The 21548-nt window shown below is 37.2% G+C and overlaps 1 protein-coding gene across 5 annotated transcripts in view; it reads right to left on the reverse strand.

Moving 5' to 3' along the window:
- The window catches only part of WASHC4 (WASH complex subunit 4), a 42575-nt gene that overhangs the window by 11816 nt on the left and 9211 nt on the right, over positions 1 to 21548 (reverse strand). For all 5 annotated transcript variants that reach the window (XM_069807414.1, XM_069807412.1, XM_069807413.1 and 2 more), the window contains 18 exons: positions 19024 to 19106; positions 17938 to 17980; positions 17314 to 17417; positions 16575 to 16695; positions 14876 to 14999; positions 14649 to 14776; positions 13797 to 13957; positions 11445 to 11571; positions 9971 to 10096; positions 8571 to 8678; positions 6600 to 6746; positions 6416 to 6495; positions 5389 to 5494; positions 4444 to 4560; positions 3300 to 3468; positions 3008 to 3162; positions 1376 to 1450; positions 649 to 753 (listed from right to left, as the gene is read on the reverse strand). In XM_069807414.1, coding sequence (XP_069663515.1) covers positions 649 to 753; positions 1376 to 1450; positions 3008 to 3162; positions 3300 to 3468; positions 4444 to 4560; positions 5389 to 5494; positions 6416 to 6495; positions 6600 to 6746; positions 8571 to 8678; positions 9971 to 10096; positions 11445 to 11571; positions 13797 to 13957; positions 14649 to 14776; positions 14876 to 14999; positions 16575 to 16695; positions 17314 to 17417; positions 17938 to 17980; positions 19024 to 19106 — 2079 coding nt within the window. The remainder of the gene's footprint in view (positions 1 to 648; positions 754 to 1375; positions 1451 to 3007; positions 3163 to 3299; positions 3469 to 4443; positions 4561 to 5388; positions 5495 to 6415; positions 6496 to 6599; positions 6747 to 8570; positions 8679 to 9970; positions 10097 to 11444; positions 11572 to 13796; positions 13958 to 14648; positions 14777 to 14875; positions 15000 to 16574; positions 16696 to 17313; positions 17418 to 17937; positions 17981 to 19023; positions 19107 to 21548) is intronic.

Below are 21548 nucleotides of genomic sequence, written 5' to 3' on the forward strand. Positions count from 1 at the left end.
GCATGCCACAGAAAGTGCCCTTATCTATCTTGCAAAGAGGTAAATGCCTTCGGCTAGTTAAAATGACCACCTACGCTACAGACATTAAAAGCATGGCAGTAAGAAGTCACAGCCTTCCAATAAATGATCAGAGATCTGTAGCTTTTATTTTGCAGATTGAAAAGCTGAGGATTAGCTTAACAATTACAAGAGGAACTTAAAAAAAAAATTAACATTGCATTTCTTCAAGATTTGCTTTAACTGCAGCAAAAGTATCCGTCTACTAAGCGTTAATAAGGAGAAACTTAGAGCATGCCAATTTATGCAGACAGCTTAGAAATTGAAATTTCACTATGCTAGTTTCATAAGTATTATTTATCTTTACTGAAATCCAAAGTCCCACCAGAACATCTATATCATCATTGATGTGTTTTTAGATCTCTTCATTAACTTTTATGTAACAACTGGAAGTGGCATACGTCTCAAGAGATTACGACATTGATTTGTGTCACATCCAAGAACTGATTTTTTTTTTTTATTAATGCACACACAGAACATTATTACTGCATTATTAAAATTGCACAACCAAATAAACCATTAGGAGATACAAGTTTGGAAGCTTTTGTGCACTATTAAAAAAAAATCCAACAGCAGCCAAAAGATACTCACTGTTGTGTTCATTATTCCTGTTCCGTGAGTTCGAATTGAATTAGCAATGTGTCGGATATTGATAGTGTTCAAGTGTTTGTTATTACTTGTTCTTTCAATGAAGATCTGAAAGGCAGGAGGGGAAAAATGAGGTTATTTACCCAAAACTGATAATTTATCACAGAATCAATCTAGGTAACTCATTCCCTATTTTGTACTTTTGACCCCACTATATACCATGGCAATGAGTTCCACTACTGAATTATGTGCTATGAGAAAAAGTACTTCCTTTTCTTGAAGGAAGCTGTTCATTTTTGTAGTGGGCTCCTCATTTTCACATAGTGAGAAACCACAAAGGTTTGTTCCCTGTACATGTTCTCCATGTCATTCACTACTTCATCTCTCTAATAACCCATTTTCAGATACCCTTTCTTCAAGTTGAAAAATCATATATTTAGTGTGTCCTTATAGAGCACCCAATTATCTTTGCTGCCTTCTCCTAGCTTCACTGGAATATTTGACATGGAGTGATCCTACTGGCACACTGTACTCAAAATATGCTTAGAACATTCTCTGAGACCTATCTACAGCATCCCCAAAAGATGTTTTTCTAGAGCAGCAATAGCTATTTTACAGCTTGTTATTATGTATGTTCAGCTTGGGGTTTTCTTACATGTATACTACTCTGCATTTCTCAAACCCTTCAAATCAGAGCCAAATCCAGGAAAAAGTATGGGATGTACCTTACCTGATTATTCAGATTGTAGAGGTAGCGGGATACAAAAACATGAATATTTCTCATGATTTCCAAAACATCCAGACCCTGAAACAATATTATCTATTGAGAATTATCATGATAAAAAATTCTCAAAAACTACTGACGTGCCTAACCACTAAGGTGCACAAATACTATTTCTGTAGTTACTTGAAAGCATTTTAGAAAGCAATGTTTTCGCTTTGCACAATGAAGAATCTTTTAACAATTTTCCTTCAGTGTCTGTAAGATAATTCTTACAGGAGAAAAAAAGCAGCTTAGCTCACGTTTTAACATTTACACTTCTGCTGGGTTTTTTCCAGCTTCCCCTGAGAGTAAGGAATCCTCCAGTCTATTCCACAAGCCCCAATTAAAAAAAAAAAAAAAAAGACGACAGAGATTTGGCTGTTCTCATATTCCAGAAAATGGAATCTTGCCTTAGAAATTTCTATAGACACATAGATTTCTACAGAGACATAAGCAACTAGCTACTTTTTGATATCATTTTGCCCAACCCGTCTAGAGGATTGAGGTTTTGTATTTACAATATATGTTTTACAATTGTTAAGCTTGAAGGAGTCCCTTTAGTATCACTGTGCATAGAGAGAATGCCATTTAATTTATACACTCTACTTCCAGTTGTGCCAAGGATTTTATCAGGATTTTTCTGGGGCTGGGGGGAATGGAGTGTGAGGTGTCTTTGTCTTGAAGTAAAGCTCATACCAGAATGAATGTTATGAAACCAATGTTGTGAGATGACTTTATTCTTTATAACAATGTGATGGCCAAATACTACCAATAGAAAGCTAAAGCTGGAAATAGAAACTAATCCACAGCACTTTCATACCAAGAAGCAAAGCAGCTAGAGTTTTTAGTTCTATGCCCTCTTTCAACATAGGAAGACACAGCCACCATGAACATTAGAAAAAAAGAGGCTGTATTTCTAAGAGCTTTCACTGATGTGCTAACCCAAATGAGGGAATGAAGCCAACTGCCAAAAATATCCAAGATACTAAAACTCTTGAAGGCAATTCTTCACAAACATGCACTTTTTCTTTTGCACTGATCCTGTAACAGTTAATGCCTTCACCATTAACTTGATGAAACTACAACTCTGCTCTGTATATAACCATGTTTAGCAGTTTCTAGGAGGCACTGAGTCACTCTCCTACTAAACTAAGTATAGATGTCCCAAAGTCCTCAATGTCCAGCCTGTGAAACATTTTCTCTTGATGATCACTAAGCAGAACCTGCTGAGAAGAAAGCAATAAGCCAGGGAGAAGACCCACCATTCAGAGGTCATTCCAGATGTATTGTTTGCCAAATTGCTGATACTGAATTTTCAAGAAAACATTCTCTGACTTTGTACACCCAATTTCATTTTAGTAAATCTTACGTTAAAAAAATGAATTATATAAGTCCAACATGAAATTAACTGATATTGGTATTATCTCCAAAGGTATATAAAGATCCTGTCTCAGAAGTTAACTAGAAATTAAAGGTCACTTTTTCCAAAGAGCTCTCTAATCTTGGGTACTTTCATTTTAACGACTCAGTCCTTTGAATAGCTAGCTACTATGACAGTGTAATGGAACAAATGATATTCATATCTGGTGGGCACTGTACCTGTTCCAGAGTCTGGCTCGGCAGATGTGCTTCAGTCATACTCAAACCATAGCGTTGAGTTGCTAGGTTTCTCATTTCACTGTAGGTGGCCCAGTCATGAAGAGCGACAGTTGTTAAGTTGTAGAAGGTCTTGTCCAAATAGTGAGTTACATAAGCTGTAAACACAGAAAGATGAACTGAAATAATACTACCTATTTAGTTAGGGAAGTGTGGAAAGAAGTGAGAAGATATACTAAGCCAAAGCGTAACAAAGATGAAAGTAATGGAATCAAGCAAATGTATAACTCCTCACCTTTTATGTCAATGAATCGATTGAAAAAACGTATTGGGTTCAGAAAGAAGAAGTGAGCTAGATCCTTCATACCAACTCTGAAGGGATTTCTGTCATCGAGCTTTAGGTGTGTATGAACTGATAAGCGCAGGTCCTTTTCTATCTCTTTACATAATTTGTCCAGCAAATGCTATTCAGGGAAGTAAAAAAACCAAAAAGTCACATTCCGTGTCCACTTACAATGCTCTGTTAGCAGAGCTAACATATCTCTCTCCAGAGATACATAAAAGATTGATTAAATTACTGAAGACAGCTTTGCTTTGGCAGTGCCATACATGTCAAAGTGAATCAATACTTGGGAACTAGAAGGATATTTATTTCCTGTGTTCTTGTTCTAGTATACAATAGCAAGACAAAGCTACACAGCTCAGAAAAAGGTAAAGGTTTAGCTACCTAATGCCATTCTGTATACGATTAAAACTTCCACATAGGAGTTTAACACAATTTAAACTTAAGTATTCTGACTTCTCATCTTAAGGAGAACCACGCTAAGAGCAATCTATCTAGATAATAGTAAGACCCAAGTCAGTGAGGAAGAGTCTTGCAATAAGCCATCTGGCCTGACTTTCTGCAGAATATGTAATGTTTGGTTTTGAACTAGTCAAACAAAAAAGAGTGGTTTAAAGGTTAAAACCTAGGACTTGGGAAATCTGAATTCACATTTTCTCTCTGTCAAACATCCCTTGTAATTCTAGATAATAATTCACTAAAGAGGCCACCTACATTTACAGAGCCTTCACTACTAAAAGCCATGCATACATACTAAGAACAGGAGTACTTATTTTGGGCATTCATACAAGCAGAAGATAATGTGACAAAAGGCACTCCTGTCTACAGAGTCAAATCTGTAACTGAGGTTTTGCCAATGTATGTAATTAAGAGTGCAGTATTTTCATGTTCCCAGCCAACAGAGATACCACTAACAACAGGTCTTAAATGACCAAAATCATCAAGTGAACACTTTCTTATTTATTAAAATACTTCACACCAACCTCAAAGGTCTCTGCTATTTTTATAGATCATATCAGGTTTGGTACAATAGATACTGACCTATAAGATATTCCAAGCATAGCAATGCCTTTAATTTCTATTCACAACAAATTACCTCATTGAGCACTTCCATGATTTCTTTGTCATAGCATTCCAGAAGCACCTCGTAAGATTCTAAGTGTCTTGCCTGCATCATAGCAGGTACACAGTCCCGTAGCGCACTAAACATATACTGGAAAAAGAAACTCTTATGCTTAACAAACAGATTGACAGACATATCAACAGTATCTCAAATAGTATTCAAAGCTAACAAACAAATCAAAATTGCTAGTCTTCCCACTTTTATTAAAAATAGACTTCATAAGCCCTACTAAGTTTCCTGTCCTTAATGTGTTCATCTGAAGTATTTAGGTGCTACGGATCCATTTACTGGAAGGTCATAATTATTAGCTATTTCATCTGAAATTATTTGCACTATATTCATTTTAGTACTGTAACTGACCATGGCATGCGCAACACTGGAACAGATGATTGATTTTTATCAGGATTAGCATGCCAAAGTATGATTCACTTCTGCAGCAAATACTTGATCCTTCAAAGAGGGAAGGAGAAACGGGGGGGTGGAAAAAGCTACAGGACAACTATCCCACACAGCATCACTGAACACAGCGATACATGCTTTAGAAGTATGTAACCACAATGTGGAACAAAGGCTTTTAATGTTCAAGTCTAGCAAAAGGTGTTAATTTCAAATTAGAATGAATGAAGAGAGGAACAAAGAGACAGACAGACACACAGACCCAGAGTTAACAATAGCAACCTGAGATTTTTAGAGCTATCTAACAGATACACTTTAATTAGATTTAGAACAAAGATTGCTTTTATATATCCTCCAGATTGAGAGATTTCTGCCTCAGTAGTAATTCTTGCCTGGGTTTAATTTTTTTTTTTTTTTTGAGCTTGTTCCTTAAGAATTTCAGTCTAAGCTTTACCCTCTCATCCTCTGAATCCCTCCCACTACAGTGGCTGGTTAAACTAAGTTGCTAACAGCATTACTTACATGCAGTCTAGCAGAATCAACCGCATTTTCATACACATCATCCAAATAGATTGGAAAGACTGCTCGATGCCAGTATAAGAAACGACAGTCACATTGTGCTCGAACTCTAGAATACAAGATTACTTATTAGACACAGATTGGAGAAGCCATTCTTCTAACACAGTGATATTTATTTTAGTGTGTTTAAACTAAAACCAACTGCTTTTCAAGCCTAAGTTTTACATGGCTACTTTAATGTTCCAGATGCATTGTCCTTCAAAAGAAAGTTCTTTAATAAAGAACTCTTTATTTCTTGTTTTCCACTAGGCTGTCTATAAATAAAAGGTACCTGCTTTAGAAAAAAGGTTTACTCAGTCTCTGAAAGAATTAAACCTTACATTACAGCAAAATCCTAAATAACTACTTTCTTATTGCATGCAATTAGTAGCCTAGAGGTCATATTCTAGATTTGTCCTGTTAAGTCAAAAAAAGAGAAAGAGCCCTCTCGTGATACAACCTGTGTACAACACTTATCCCAGGAATTTATCCCATGAGTCATCCACTGAAGGTGTTTGTCTCTCTCCATAAAGTATGAATGGAACCCAGATATTCACCTGGCTTTCACATGGCCAACATTATGTAACTTGGGTGTCCACTGAAACTACAGCAGCAGTAAAACATGGCGTCACATGTGAACTAATAGCCTGATCTCCCAAACAGACTGGTATTAACTCATAACTCTTGGGTTTGGGTTAAGAGGAAGACTTCAGCTGAACATAAAGCCAAGTCATCCAAGAAAGTAACAGAATTTCTAAACAATCAGAGAAGTGGATTACCTAATTGGCAACAGTTAGGTAAAATATGACTTGCCCAAAGACCAGTGAGCTTCAGGCTTCACTCTGGAATTCTTTCTGCACATCCCTAGTCTACAATACGTGCAAAAAACACCACCAGCATGCAGCTACCAGATTTTGCAATTCGCGCAGTGAAAATCCAGCTCCCCTAGTGACACTACGCTGCCTTCTATATATTATGTGCCACTGCTTACCGCTCTGTAAGTTCACTGATCAAGTCTAGTTTTTTCAGAACTAACTGAAGGGGAATGAGTTCTTCATCTTTAAAAGTTTTCTGTACAAATGAAGGGGGAAGAAAAGACAGACAAAACAAGATTATATTTCTTTATAAGATACTACACCAAACAAGTAAAGGTCTGGAACAATCATGGCACTTACCATCTGTGTTCCCACACTTAGTGCAAGGGAAACAATTAGTCGCCTCTGTTTTGTACTTGGCCCATTGAGGGTGTTCTCAGCCAACACCAAAGCAGAGAGGACATCCAGGCGTTGCTCACTGTACTTTTTATCAGAAATTACTCTTTTCTTGATAACAGAAAGACACAGAAATTCAGAGAAAAGTTACCTAAGCGCAAAAGCAACAGCTTACCTCTTCTTCCCAAAGCTTATGGACTTGTCATAAATTGAGTATTTCTGCAAGCAAATTATGTTTCGCGAACAGAGCTAACTGAATCCAGATTCGCTTACTATCAATTCAGTGGTGTGGTACTATGTAGCTATACACTTTGAATATGTGATATTCAGTATGAACATGGGTCAGGTCATACAGTACACAAATACTGTGCAAGCTGCATGTGACTGCATGCCAGTTTTAGTTCTAAAGTACATGCGATTTAAAACTTTTAATTATCAATGACTCCCTGTTGTTGGTAACAAAATCCAGTTTACAGCTGAACAGCTAGAAGATGTGTAAACATGGTAATAACGATAACTTGCAATTTTCTACAAATTCTAATTTATCAGAAAGATTAAGTGCAGATACATTTGCATGAACAAATGAAGGGAACCAAGTCTTCTGGCTAAGAAGCTGAAGGAACAGACATATTTGTGAGTAGCAGCATAACTCAGAAGAGGTACGGTTTGACAAAAGAGTTAAAGAAAACCTCTTCTGATTCCGAGAAAGTATGTTCAACATGAAGCTCCTAACCTTACATGCTGAAGCTATGTTAGGTATATGCCTTAGATCTTACACCACTTAGAAAAAAAAGTGGAGCAGGTAAAAAAAGATTAGTACTAATGAGCCCTTCTATTTACCAGCATTTGCCTTTTACATATATTTTCTGAGAAGTACTCAAAATATCAAGAATTGTCCACAGATGTGTTCTCTTTGATACCCCTCAATTTACAAGTCTCAGCATATTTCTATGCTTTTAGAAATAATTTGTAATGCAATTACAGATATCATTTGGAAAGGTTAGGAAAGTTATCTAAATGTGTGTGAACTGTTTGTTTGAAGATAGTCTTTCTTAGTAGCTTTGAAGCTTGGAATTTCTTCAGTTCACACTACTCCTGATATATGTATGTACATATATATACAGCTCTCTCTCTGTTTTTCAGAAGTACTTTTTTTTTTTTTTTTTTTTTTTTACTTAGGCTAGAAAATATGGAGATTCCAGATACATAAATCGAGACTGTGGCCAAATAAAAGGAAAATTTAATAGCTGCACTGATATCAATAGCATACATCCTTTGTGATTCTGCTACTGAATATGATGAAAGAATAAAACAATCAGTAATACATCAGAACAGGTATGCTAAAGTCTCATTTTCCCATTTGCCCGGAATTCAGAAATTCAAGATTTGATACGCAAAATGTATAGTAAACTGATCTTGTTTATAGAAGGATGTAATATGTAGGTACTACAGTGTCTCACCCTCAGAAGCCATTTTACCTCACAGCAAAATAGTGAGTTTATGCCTGCATTACTCCTGTAAGCCATCATGTATTAAACACTGCTATTTTGCCAAGCAGACAAAGATTTAAATAAACAACAGCCTGTCTGCTTAGACCTATAACAGATTGCTTTAAGAATGTGCATCAGAAAAGAGGTAAGAAAAGGTCAGTTTGTGAAAATCACTAGAAATAAAAAAAACACAAGAGGAACATGACAAGAGATGCAGCAGTTTAGAGGAAGAGAGGAACCATTCTTGGCAAAACTAGGTAACCTTGTATGCTGTACAGTTTCTAGGGCAAAGCTCTGACCTACTGGAAAGCTTACGTATCTGTCAATTATGATAGAGCACTACACTACAGATTTTGCAAAAGTAAAAAAAATAATTTAAAATTAAGATTTTTTTTTTTTAAACACTTAGATAGGAAGATTAATTATTAGAACTTGGATTACATACCTTGGCTATAGAAATAGAGTGAAGAGCCTGATACTGCAGATGCTGAGCGATGTGCGTCACGGAATCTGCCACAACCATACTTCTTCGGTAAAACATGTGCTCTATTGCCTAAAGTTGATCCCAAAACACAATATTTCATGTAGTTACTGAAATTGTTGCCTTTGGAATTTGGCTTTATGCTGTCTGACTCATCCACACTGCAAATACAGACTCTTTCCACTTTGTAATGTACTGTTAGTAGCAGTTGCAATTAACCCTTAGAAACTGAGAAAAATCAAACCATTCAGGGGTGTAAAAAAAGTTTCAGGACTGATCTAAGTTTGGTTGGTTTTTTTGTTTTGTTTTTTAAATAATCCAGTTCTCTTCACCATTGATTTCTGAACTTCTCTCAAAACAGAGTATCTTCCTTTTGGAAAAAGTACCAGGAAAAATGCACAGTCCTGCAGCTGTGGAGGAACAATCCCATACACCAATATATACTGGGAGTCATCCAGCTGGTAAGCAGCTTGGCAGAAAAGGACCTTGGGGTACTGGTGGACTCCAAGTTCAATGTGAGCCAGCAGTATGCCCTTGCTGCAAAGAAGGCTAATGTATCATTGACTGCATTAGACAAAGTGTTGCCCGCAGGTTGAGGGAGGTGATCCTTCCCCTCTACTCAGCACTGGTAAGGCCACACCTGGAGTATTGTGCCCAGTTCTGGGCTCCTCAGTACAAGAGAGACATGAACATACTGGAGATAGTCCAGCCAAGGGCCATGAAGATAATTAAGGGACTGGAGCATCTCACATATGAGGAACGGTTGAGAGAGCTGGGACTATTCAGCCTGGAGAAGAGAAGGCTGGGGGGGAGAGGGCACAGAATCCTATCAATGTATAGAAATACCTGAAGGGAGAGTACAAAGAAGACAGAGCCAGGCTCTCTTCAGAGGTGCCCAGTGACAGGACAAGAGGAAATGAGCACAAACTGAAACACAGGAGATTCCCTCTGAGCATCAGGAAACACTTTCTTACTGTAAGGGTAACTGACCACTGGCACAGGTTGGTTGCCCAGGGAGGCTGTCAAATCTCCATCCTTGGAGATATTCAAAAGTCATCTGGACAGTCCTGGGCAACTGGCTCTAGGTGGCCTTGCTTGAGCAGGGGGAAGTTGGATCAGACAACCTCCACAAGTCCCTTCCAACCTCAATTATTCTGTGACACGAACTAAGGAAGCTGGTTAGACGTTACATAAAAATCAGTTGTAGCCCCCCAAATCTGTTCTCTAACCAAATCCAGTCTTGAACAAGAAGCCATCCACGCAACAACATTTCCCATCTCAGGGGTTTTTTTAACATGTGATGTTTGATCAATGTTCTTTGTAAAAGCTTACATGAAATTAACAATTTTCATCCAGTGACCTACCTTCAGAAGTTCCACAAGTCTGCACAGAGCTTTCACTGAGGTTTTGGTCATAGGTTTTTGCATTGACATGTAGAGATTCATTGTAGTTTTAACGATGGTACTAAGACTGTATGCATAAAGAAAACCCTAAAAATAAAATGAGTACGGGGCGGGGAGGGGGGAAAGAATATTTTCACAACATATCAATCAGATAAGTCCTCTCTGTTTTCTTTCATACATGATGGACAGCGAACTTTTGCCTCATCACACTAGAGAACCTACCACTCCCCTTAATAAGCAAGCCTGGGATCCCAAAGCTGAATGAGACCCTTTTATTAGGCAGACATTATGAAACTGCCTATGAGTCATTAGATCACCTCATCATTAACCTCTTCTAGAGCCATTCAAATTAAACATAGGTCAGTGAATTAATCACACAGCCTCAAAGGTCTAACAATTTCAGACCTATTGTAAACCAACCCACCAAACAAAGCCCATCCCCCCCAAAACAGCTTATCACAAAAACAATCTAAAACTTCCAGATTCCATGGAATAAATACACTGACAGTATTTACACAGTGCTACCCTTTCTAAACAGAACTGTCAATCCCACAATAAAAAAAAAAGTGCAATCATTTCTAAATCAATGTATGCTAAGCTTTTAAATACAATGTCAATTACATACAACATGACAAAAATATTATTCAACTTATTTCAAAGGAAAAGTAGTAACTATAAAAAAGAGACTAGAAAAAGACAGCAAATGGTGTAGGAAACTCAATTTGCTACAGTGCAAAATTTTAAGTCCACTGCAAATAATTCAAATATAAAAAACACAGATCCTAACACATGTATCTTTAGATATGGAAGATTCAGGATCATGCTTCTATCACACACCTATTCTCATCAGATTTCTGTCAGGCAGATAGATACATGAAAAACTAGCAAAAAATAAATTCAGAAATAAGATGCATCTTACATTAAGACTACATGCTCTTAGTAGGCCAAAAGAAAACCAGCTGCCTCGGAACGTAGTAAGTTCTTGCAAAGTACCATCACTAGGCAAAGCACAATGAAACAACACAAAACCTTTACTGGAAGTATGTTCTGTGCTAAATAAAACTAAATCAGACATTGGTTCAGTCCAACTTATGTACCTCATGACGACTGACTCAAAAGGAAAAAAAAAACAAAGCCTTTACTACAGTGGAAACAAAGCTTTCTTGATTTCTTAAGTCAAGAGAAAAATTCAAAGTTTTAGCCACTGAGTTGTAGTCAGATTCACTTTCCCCACATGCCTTGTGGAAAGACCTTTTACAGATTTACTTAAAAGAACATCTACTGGGCATTTAAAGTTTTAGAAGAATTCCCACATTGTAAAATAACGCGCTGATGATCACTGAACTTCTGTGATTTCTTTTTAATGTTCAACAATTTGCACCAAGACATGTTTGCTGCATCATTTGCTGCATCACCACATTTAAAGACTGCACACCTGGATGAAGACATTGCAGCGGTTAGAAAGATCTTCAGCAAATTTATCAACGCGTTGCTCCTTTGACAAGATAGATTCCATTTTTGTCATCCATGAGCTCACAAAAACATAGTATGACTGCATATCTCTGGAGAAGGAAACAAAGATTGTTGTTCACTTCAAATAAGAAGAATATGAGGATTTTCTTTTCTCTTTCCAAAGCTTAAATTCTTGCAAGGGAAACATGTTAAATCTTCAGTCCCCAAAATAATAACTCTCCATTCCCAGAAGTATCAGAACCTCATACCCATTTACATTTTAAATTCTCTATAGGTAAGTATTAGTTAGTCTGCCAATTATATCTGTACAAGCATACTGGAAAGATTCAATATAATTTATCTTTCAAGAGAACAAATGGCCCTCTTAGCAGTACATACACTACACTAAATTAAAACAATAAATAAAACTGCTAGAAAACACTTTTAGACACTAGACAAAAAAAGTCCTACACTGATGTTAATTTTTTCCTCCAAGTTTTAATTTGTTATATACATATATATACACACACACATAAATATAACTTGTCATTACATCAATGCCAGACTGGACTGCTCTTAAATAACATAAATCTCCAGAAGTTAATCTGCTTAGATTACACTAGTTGTAATTAAATGTTTAAATAGAGTTCACTTTTAAAACTGCTATTTATTCCATGCTACAGAATTGTGACACTGCAATACTACTTATTGTAGCAGTTATAGCAGGAATGTATTCAGGTCATTGATTATGACATCAAAAATTACACTTTAAGGAGTACTCGTATTTAAGGCAACAGTCCAATTACCAAAGGCAGGGCAAGAATTTGTAAAAAAGCAAGAAAAAGGTATTGGCAGAATTCAAATCAGCAGATGCAAAATCTAGATTTTATTACAATATCCTCAAAATTGCGCGTCCAAAGAAGGGCAAAGCAGCTGGTGAAGAGTCTAGAGAACAAGTCCTATGAGGAGCGGCTGCTCAGGGGAGACCTTACTGCTCTCTACAACCTCCTTTCAGGTGGTTGTAGCAAGGTGGGTGTCTATCTCTTCTCCCAGGTAAGAAGCAATAGGACAAGAGGAAATGGCCTCAAGTTGCACTGCCCAGGGAAGTGGTTAAGTCACCATCCCTGGAGGTATTTAAGAGACATGTAGATGTGGCGCTTAGGGACATGGTTTATTTAGTGGTAGACTTGGCAGTGTTGGGTTTACAGTTGGACTCTGACCTTAAAGGTCTTTTCCAACCTAAACGATTCTATTATTTTATGAAATATCTGTGAATACCCAGATTTTTTTTTCAACCTTTTCTTAATCTTAAGAGCTGCGACACATGATTTGTACCACTGCCCAAGACCAGAAGCAAAGCAACAGTGCAGTTATGCTCCATCCAGGAATTAAAGCCCAGGAAAGAATTCAGTCAGAGCTCTTGACTCTTCCTGTGGATGCAGGGACATAAACCAAGAAGAGGTGGATTGAAACAGAAACCGGGCAGTAGTGAAAATAATCTGCCAGAGGATCATGAAAGCATGGAGTTGCTTTGCCCCCCCTCCCTCTTCCCCTCCAACCCAGGTCTGTCAGCTTGCATACAGGGTTGGAAGACAACCTGCAAAATCCAAGTTTCTACTTCTATTCCACGGACCCCATTTTCCACCTTCTTATTTTAGTCTGCAACATAAACAGAAATCTTAGCCCTCTTATCTCCCTATGCAGTGCAGCACACTTGTTCATAAGACTGACAACTAAAAAAAATTCCAACTCATCTTTAAACGTATTTTGAAAAGAACGTAGAGAAGGAAGTAACCTGCAAACTACATGCAGAGCACAAAACAAGAGAAGCCTTTTCCAATACAGATAATTTCAAAGACCATTAAACAAGCAATTAAAACAGTCATGAAGAAAGAAAAGCTTGCAAAGAAAGTATCATCACCAGAGAAAAACTCCTCTATAAGCCTGCTAGCAACTTACCTCAACACATAGAAAGCAGAGAGCCCTAATAGAAAACAAAGCAGCTTAGGTTACTAGACACTCGTTTAAAAAAAAAAAAAGAAGTTGAAAGTATGGAAATAGAAATAACTGCAACAATCAAATATTTAGAACTGCCGGGAACATTGTTATTTTGGTAACATAACACACATTCTTCTGAAAGCATGACATGAAAAAAGTTTAGTTTTGACCAACACTTTTTCAGCAACATTAACACACACATATTGCTGCAGTGAGGTGGAAAAGTTAACACCACTGAGCAACACTACACAACATGCTAGTACACCGAATGAAGAAACTCATGTGTTTATAAACTGTTTGCCAAACAGCATCATGAAGCAGTATTTAGGAAGCATACTTGGTAAGTGACTGTGCCTTCTGCTGTAGAAAGTTCTCCCTTTGCGTTTTAACTGTATGAATACTTTTCTTGTCCAGAAGTTTGGCAGCAGCTGGTATCTTCTGAATCAGGAAGTTGTCAGCAAACCAGATAATGTTAGCAGTTAACGTGATGGCTGGTACCTGGAATGGGGGGAAGAGAAAAAAGGGGATAAATACTTATGTTTATTGCTACTTTGTAGTAACTACAACAAGTACTATGCCACCATGCATATGTCTTATGCATCTTTTGAAATGTAACACACAATTCAGTTTATTTCTGCATAACCAGTTTCTACAAAGTATTATGTTCATGTTAAAAAAGGCCTGTCTCCTAGAAGTCCACTAAGGACACCACTGGCAAAGTTATTACCACTCTCAGTGATTCTAGACAGCATTAGAGAATTTAATAATTTCTTAATACCACCTGATATGAAAAAGCTCCAATCACCTTTGGACTTAGAGGTCTTTCAAAATACATGTTTTTAGCCAAGGTCAAAACCCACAGCATTCAGTCCCACAATACTCATAAACAATTTTTTGTCCTCAGTGCCATATTAATCTTCAGAAACATTTTAATGGTAATTTCAAGTTACTTTACCTTGCTGCTAAGTGAGCACACAGGTTTTAGACCATCTTTAAAAAAAAAATGGGGGGGAGGGGGAATTATATAAAGTAGAAAAATCTTAATTCTGCTTTCTGACTTGTTTTGGTAAATTGTGTGTTCTTTCTTTTCCCAAGTCTGTGCTATGCTATGCAACTAAGAAAATTACCTACTTCATTACTGAAGATTGTTTTCCCCTCTTAATTATTGACAAAAGAATAAAGCATTCACCTTTTTACAGACATCCAACAATGACTTGTAGAATTTCTTGTCTATGGTCCGAAAAATCTGAAAATGCAGTACGAAGAGGCCACAGATGCCCACGTATTTATCTCTCTGGTCAATTTCTGAAGGTTCACCTGCAGAAATACACTTGTTTTGAAGTCTACTCCCAGACAAACAATACAAACATTTTTAGAAACAGTGAAGCTGGCAGGAGAAGCATGAGCTTGCATTACCAAGTTTGGCTTCAACATTTGCAAAAGCTGTGCGAAGAGCATGAGCAAATTCTTCAGCAAACGTGCTATTCTTCGACACCGACACTCCACCATTTACAGAATCAAATTGTTGCTCTATACAGGCCTGAGCAAAAAGGAGAAAAAAGCATATCGATAATGCCATGAATTTTGGACCTTAAAAGAATACTCATTTTGGAAGAGAATAATACTGCAAGAGCGCATTGATTTAAGACCAACCTGAAGTTAATCTTAAACTTCACAACATACAGATTTTTAACGATGCTTAAATTATTTAGTATAACAACAGAAGACATTTAAAACCTCTCTTATACCTAACATTAAAAAACCAAAACATTTTATTTACTTCACATTTCTGTTAAGGGGCATTTTTAAAGAAACACTTGATGTGCCAGTGCTAAGAAACTAGATGCATATTTGCTTTATTACATTATAACATGTTACTAACTATCCATTAACTAAACAAGATTATCATGCAAGTTGCTTGTAGGATGTGGTTCATGAACTAGTAGCATAAAACCCCACACCACTGGTGGCAGTTTAAAAAAAAACAAACAAAAAAAACCCCCAAAAAAACCAAACCCCCCAAAAAAATTACCAAACCCCACACAATAGTAAAAAGAGACACACACTTCAGATTTTCTAAAGACATTAGAAAAGTCTTTAACAGAATTGTATTTAAGAATATTTTTCATGTATTTTTGCTAGGAAGGGCCATTTGCAGGACAGGAGGGGAAACTTCCTGAATGAATACCAGACAAATCCTACTGATGACTCTAACATATAATGAAGTCCTTGTACTAATGCAATGTTAGAGAAATGTAATATGAAAAATGGATAGCTGGTAGCAATGTCCTTTGAAAGAATAAGACAAGTTGTGCTTAATTATTTATCTACCATTTCCCTTTTGGAGGCTTTTAAGAACAAAAACCTTCTTCCCTGTGCCATCTAAGATGTAACAGTAAGAACTGAGCAACAGTTCTGTTCAATTGACTCTGCTGTGACCGGATTCAGCAATGCTATCCTCTATCTGCTATGCCACAACATCCAATTTCAGTGTCTCAAATACACACTTTCAAAAAAAAAAAAAAGAAAAAAGATGTCTTCTTGCATGAACACATTTAAGTTAACTGTATTGAAAAAGTAATAATCCTTCTCATCCACCTGTACACTTGCCTATTTCAGGGGTATCCACCACTGAAGTGGTACCTAATGACAGCTAGCTGTCATTCCTGCTAGGAACGAGAGAAAATATGTAACAAGAGGTCACACGTAGCGTATTTTGAAGATTACTGAGAAGACTTTAAAGTCCAGCTAAAATAAAGTGAACCTATGCTATGTCAGCCAGCCTGCTATTAAAATTTCTGGTGAAAAACAGACACTCTGATAATACACAGTTCTAATGCCAAGTTGTCTGCATTTCTTTAATTCTGCAAAACAGTAAGCATTAACTGCTACCATTCAAAGCCTGGCACAGTTCTACTACATGAGAAGAGCAAGGAAGGATCTTACAATAGAGCCTTTTTATTTTCCCCCCATGCACAGATGCAAGAGCCAAATTCACACATCACTGTATCCGGAACAAAACAAAATAAAAACGAAAAAACCAACCATTCTAAAAAGAGTGTCACTTTAATGTAATAGTTTCCACTATCGTACTGGGGAACATTAATTTCATTACCTGAAATATCATTCCATCAAGCAACTGGCATTCCAGTTTTAAAAGTAGCTTTTCAAATGGCTTCAGTTTATCTTCTTGAATCCCAAACTTAGAAGGGTTGTGATGGACAGATTTTAGCAGCCTAAAAGGAGTAGGTGCGGAACGCATACATACAACACAATTAAAACACGCCAACGGTTTTATCATATCCTGTACTATTTTAATAATAGAGTTGAATTGCCCACATCTGTGCCCAGCAGCAACTCCAAAATTAAAAAAAAAAACACAAAAAACCAACCACTAGGTCTGTATAAACCATTTGCATTTGAAAAACTCCCATTTATTTAGGTTTTCAATGAAACTGAGTTATTATTCCACTAATTTAACTACCTTTATAACTGTTGACTCTTCAGCTTTTACTTAAAACTGTATGCCCATCCCCCTAATCAATATGGTTAGGGATGGTCTCAGATCACTTCTGCACAAAATTAGATTTCTTATTGAATATATTTTAAACCCCATCAACCATTACTCTGTCAGGATGCTTACCATGTATTGTAACTGTAACATTCAGCACTTTAAAAACTTACTGGTGCTGTTAGGAGGACACAGTGGGAGCTTAGCCCTGCTCTTCATTGAGATTTCTGGAAAACTCTTGGGGCTACCAAAATCCATGTTCCCACAATGACTTTCTTGGAACAAAGACACACGCACATGTTTTTATGTTGTGGGAGTATTTTTCACACCTTCAGAGACACACCTCTTATACATGGTCCAGTGATCTTTCAGAGTGGCATGATTGTCAATTATTTCATCCAGAGTGATTAAGACTGTCAGCAACTCTCCCAGATGCTCGTACATTGCCTGTTTAAAAAAAAAAAAAAAAGACTGTAGTTATTGAAAAGTTTATTGCAGTCATGCATGGTGTATAAAATCTCAGTTCCTTTCAATATATTGTCAGCCAACAAGACATCAGCTAGAGAGTTAAGTCAGATTTCTTAGTTTGGTAGCTTAAAGATTTAGTATTTCTTGTAGTGGCACAAGGAATGTTAGTTTGCATGCAGGCACTGCTTTAAGTTCATTGATCTATTTCAACATTGAAGGTAGGATTTTTAAAATTGTCTACATGCAGAAGCACATATTGCACACAATAACGGAGCATGCAAACACTTTTCTGCTAAGAAAGGTAGAATATGACAGAGATGGAGATACCAGCCCTTTCCACATAAAAGCCAGAAAAAGCCAATTAGCAAAATAAAACCTTTAAAGGAGATTCCAGGTTGAAAGTCATACTGGAAACTCACTTTCTCACTGCTTTTCTCGGGATTAAGGATCAAGACATACATATATTAACAGAAGCAAAAGGGTTCAAAATCATTCCCACCTGAAAATGAACTCCAGATGTCTCTATAATTTTAGGTGCATTCCTGTAAATAAAATTAATATTTTAATGACTTTTTAATGCTTAGAACAGAGCATATTTATCAATTCTGTACCACAGTGTGTTCTTTGTTTCTTGGGGTACGTATTTCTTCATTAGCATAGTAACTTCAGAAAACAAAAGATTAAAAGTATATGCTATGTGAAATCTGTGTGCTAAGATCAAATTTAATATTGCGTTTTCAAATGTATAGCATGTGACTGGTTCAAACCACTGATTGCATTCAGTGCACATGTATGTCAGCAATTACCAATTCAGTTATGCTAGCAGCAAGTAGCCTTGATACGTACAGCCTTATGGCCAAAAAGTACAAAAATCACTTCACATATTTAATCAAGCCATGTCCAAGCTACACATTCAGCCTTGTTCATTCAGCACCATATAGAAAATCCACCTTATGCTGTAGTGTAAGGCAAAAATGAAAACAGCAAATAAACTGAGAATAATGATGCTATCCTGTCTGGGGCGGGGAGGCAGGGGGGAATCAAGAGCCCTGCAGTTTTATTCAGAGCTAAACTCTCCTCAGTTTTTAGAGGAGCTAAACCCAACAGCCCTTCCTAAGTTCAACTTCAGGTGTTAAAACCATGGTTGTTCTGTGAGGAATATATCTACCAAGATTTACATATTTAAAACAGACTGCAGAAGTGATCTGATTTTTAAGCTTCTGAATCTACTGGTATCCACTGTATCAGTCAACAGAGGGAATCTCTCTGTCAAACAGAACAAGGATAAAAGAACAATAATATCTCTTAACCATAAAGACTAAGTGCCTCCGAAGCATGAATTCCATCAAAAGATGACAAAAAAATAAAATTCTTGCATCTCATTATATAAAAGCACTGCCTTTTCTGAAAATAAAACAAATCCACTTCCATAATAGCTTATGAAACCCAAACTTGCACAGCAAAGCACTCTCCATATCTCTAGACAACAATATTAAAAAAATTACCATGCCTTAGACAGCACATTCATATTTTATACATTTGTTTAACTACATAAAAACAACATAGCATTTTAGGGAATAATTACTTGTTGCTGGTATAGAGAACAGCCAACTGATGCACTACATTCACCACCACTTCGTAACATCGGGTAACAAAGCAAGACAGCTCCTGAAATACAAGAAAATAAAATGCATATATATGCATATATATATATATATAGACCCTCCTCATACCCAAGTTGTCATTACGTCCAAAACACTGAATCTAAACCACTGAACTTGCAGCCCAAGCTCCAACTACATCCCTAATCCAAGTCAGTGGACAGACCTACAGCAGGATGGAAAACAGCCTAGTAACAGCTCCGAAAAAGGATCTGGGACTAAGTTAAGAAGCTACTGAACACAAGCTTCCAGTACAACTTGGATTATTTATACTATTGGTTCAATTTATCACAGACAGTAAGAAGTAACTTGACAACAGTGCACAAGTACTTTCAGAGAGAATAACCCTGGTAGCAAAGGCTATGCCTTTTCCCACTAGATTCAAGAGTCATGCTCTGGGAGCTGGTGATAGCCGAATTCAAATTAGAAATGAACACAGAAGCCTGTACCTACTGCAAGAGTGATAAACCACAGAACACTGCTTTAAAAAAAGATAATGTCTTTGAGAGATATGCTTGATCAAAGCAGAACTTGAGCTCAGTTACATAGTACAGAATGAGAAAGAACAGCCCAACTCTGACCACATAAAGGACTATCTTAATTTCTGTAACAGATTTTAACATGGCATTCCTTGAGCAACAACAAGATAAATGAATTCAAGTTTCCCTTAACTGCAATAATATTTGCTCATTAATGCACCCTATAATCCCATCAGGGAAAAGTCAGCATGTGATGAGTCTAGCCAGTCAGCACACAGATGGCTTCATAGCAGACAGCCCACACTGGCTAACCAGCCAGTCTGCCGTTCTTGCCAGAAGACTGGCCAACAGCTGAATTCTGTCTTCCTCTCCATCAAAAATAGTTCTTATTTGGGCTTCTGCCTTCTATTAGTCACCAGTTTTCACAAAACATAAAAGTGTCATTACTTCTTATACTTGTATTGCTCTAACAAATGCAGCTGAAACAAGCCAACAGATTCCAGAGGAATGGATTAATAGACAATTGAGATCATGTTTCCTGGGAAAGGGGCACCTCCTGCTGTTCTAAAACTTCCAGGAAATAGTCCCAATTTAACAGCACATCCATATTAGCAGCTTCATAATACAGATTATATTATTTTATCAGTTCTTCAAATACACTATCTTCTGCAGGATCAAGAGTACCTAACTAGTGTTTCACAGCAATATTTTGATAATTTAAAAAAAAAGTTTTGACACAGCAAATTTGAGGCTATTGCATCTAGTTAATCAAGAAATCTTGAACTCAGAAAAGCCAATAAAACCATACGTGGACATTAGCTCTATTGTCATCTTTAACCCCAGCCAGAAACTAAGCACCATGCAGCTGCTGAATCACTCCCCCTCAGTGGGATGGGGAGAAAGTAAAAAAAACACACACTCATGGGTTGAAATAAAGACAGTTTAATAGGACAGAAAACAAGGGGAAAATAATAATAACAGAATATACAAAACAAGTGATGCACAATACAGTTGCTGACCACCCACTGACCTGTGCCCAGCCAATCCGTGAGCTACAGTGTCCCCTGGCCAACTTCCCCAGTTTATATACTGGGCATGACATCATACGGTATGAATACCCCTTTGGCTCTTTTAGGTTCAGTTGTCCTTGCTGTGTCCCCTCCCAGCTTCTTCTGCACTCCCAGTCTCCACTGGCAGGGCAGCATGAGAAGCTGAAAAGTCCTTGACTTAGTATAAACACTACTTAGCAACAACTACAATAACAGTGTGTTATCAACATTATTCTCATCCTAAATCCAAAACACAGCACTATACCAGCTACTAGGAAAAAAATTAACTTTATTTCAGCCAAAACTGGGACATCTAGGACAGCAACATTTCACCCCTTCCGTCATCTTCATTTGTATTTTCACACCACCCTTGGGATATGCTTATATCATTGACCAGAACAGCATTTCCCAGTCTATGGATACAGACTACTACCGAGTGAATTTAGGGGAACACACAGTTGAAAAAGAACAAACTACATAAGGAAAAAGTTTTCCTCATAGCTTTACCCAAAGCAATACACACCTGTTAGCACAGCAGGCCTCCCTTTGGGGCAACATCCTGCATCTCCCTTCTTTCCAAAGTCGCTCAACAATCAGCAAGCCATCGTAGCATACATAAAAAGGGGCTCACAAGCAATACTACTATGTTTTTGTGTAGTGTTTACCCTATAAATATACACATCAGCATATACCCCACAAACAAACATAAACTTGTTCTACAGAGTGGGTTTGCAATGCACATAGATATCCAGACAGCCAGTCACCCTGCTCTCAACTTCCACCTAGACAGAGCATCCTGGCAGGAAAAAAAGAGTCTGGAAAAACACAAATGTACAGTAACCCCATTTCAGAACCACTAAAAGGTCTCGAACATCTGCTCCAAAAGAAATAGAGGATGAAGGATGAAACTGACAAAGCTGA

Source organism: Haliaeetus albicilla, chromosome 19 (assembly GCF_947461875.1).
Source record: "Haliaeetus albicilla chromosome 19, bHalAlb1.1, whole genome shotgun sequence".
NCBI lineage: Eukaryota > Metazoa > Chordata > Aves > Accipitriformes > Accipitridae > Haliaeetus > Haliaeetus albicilla.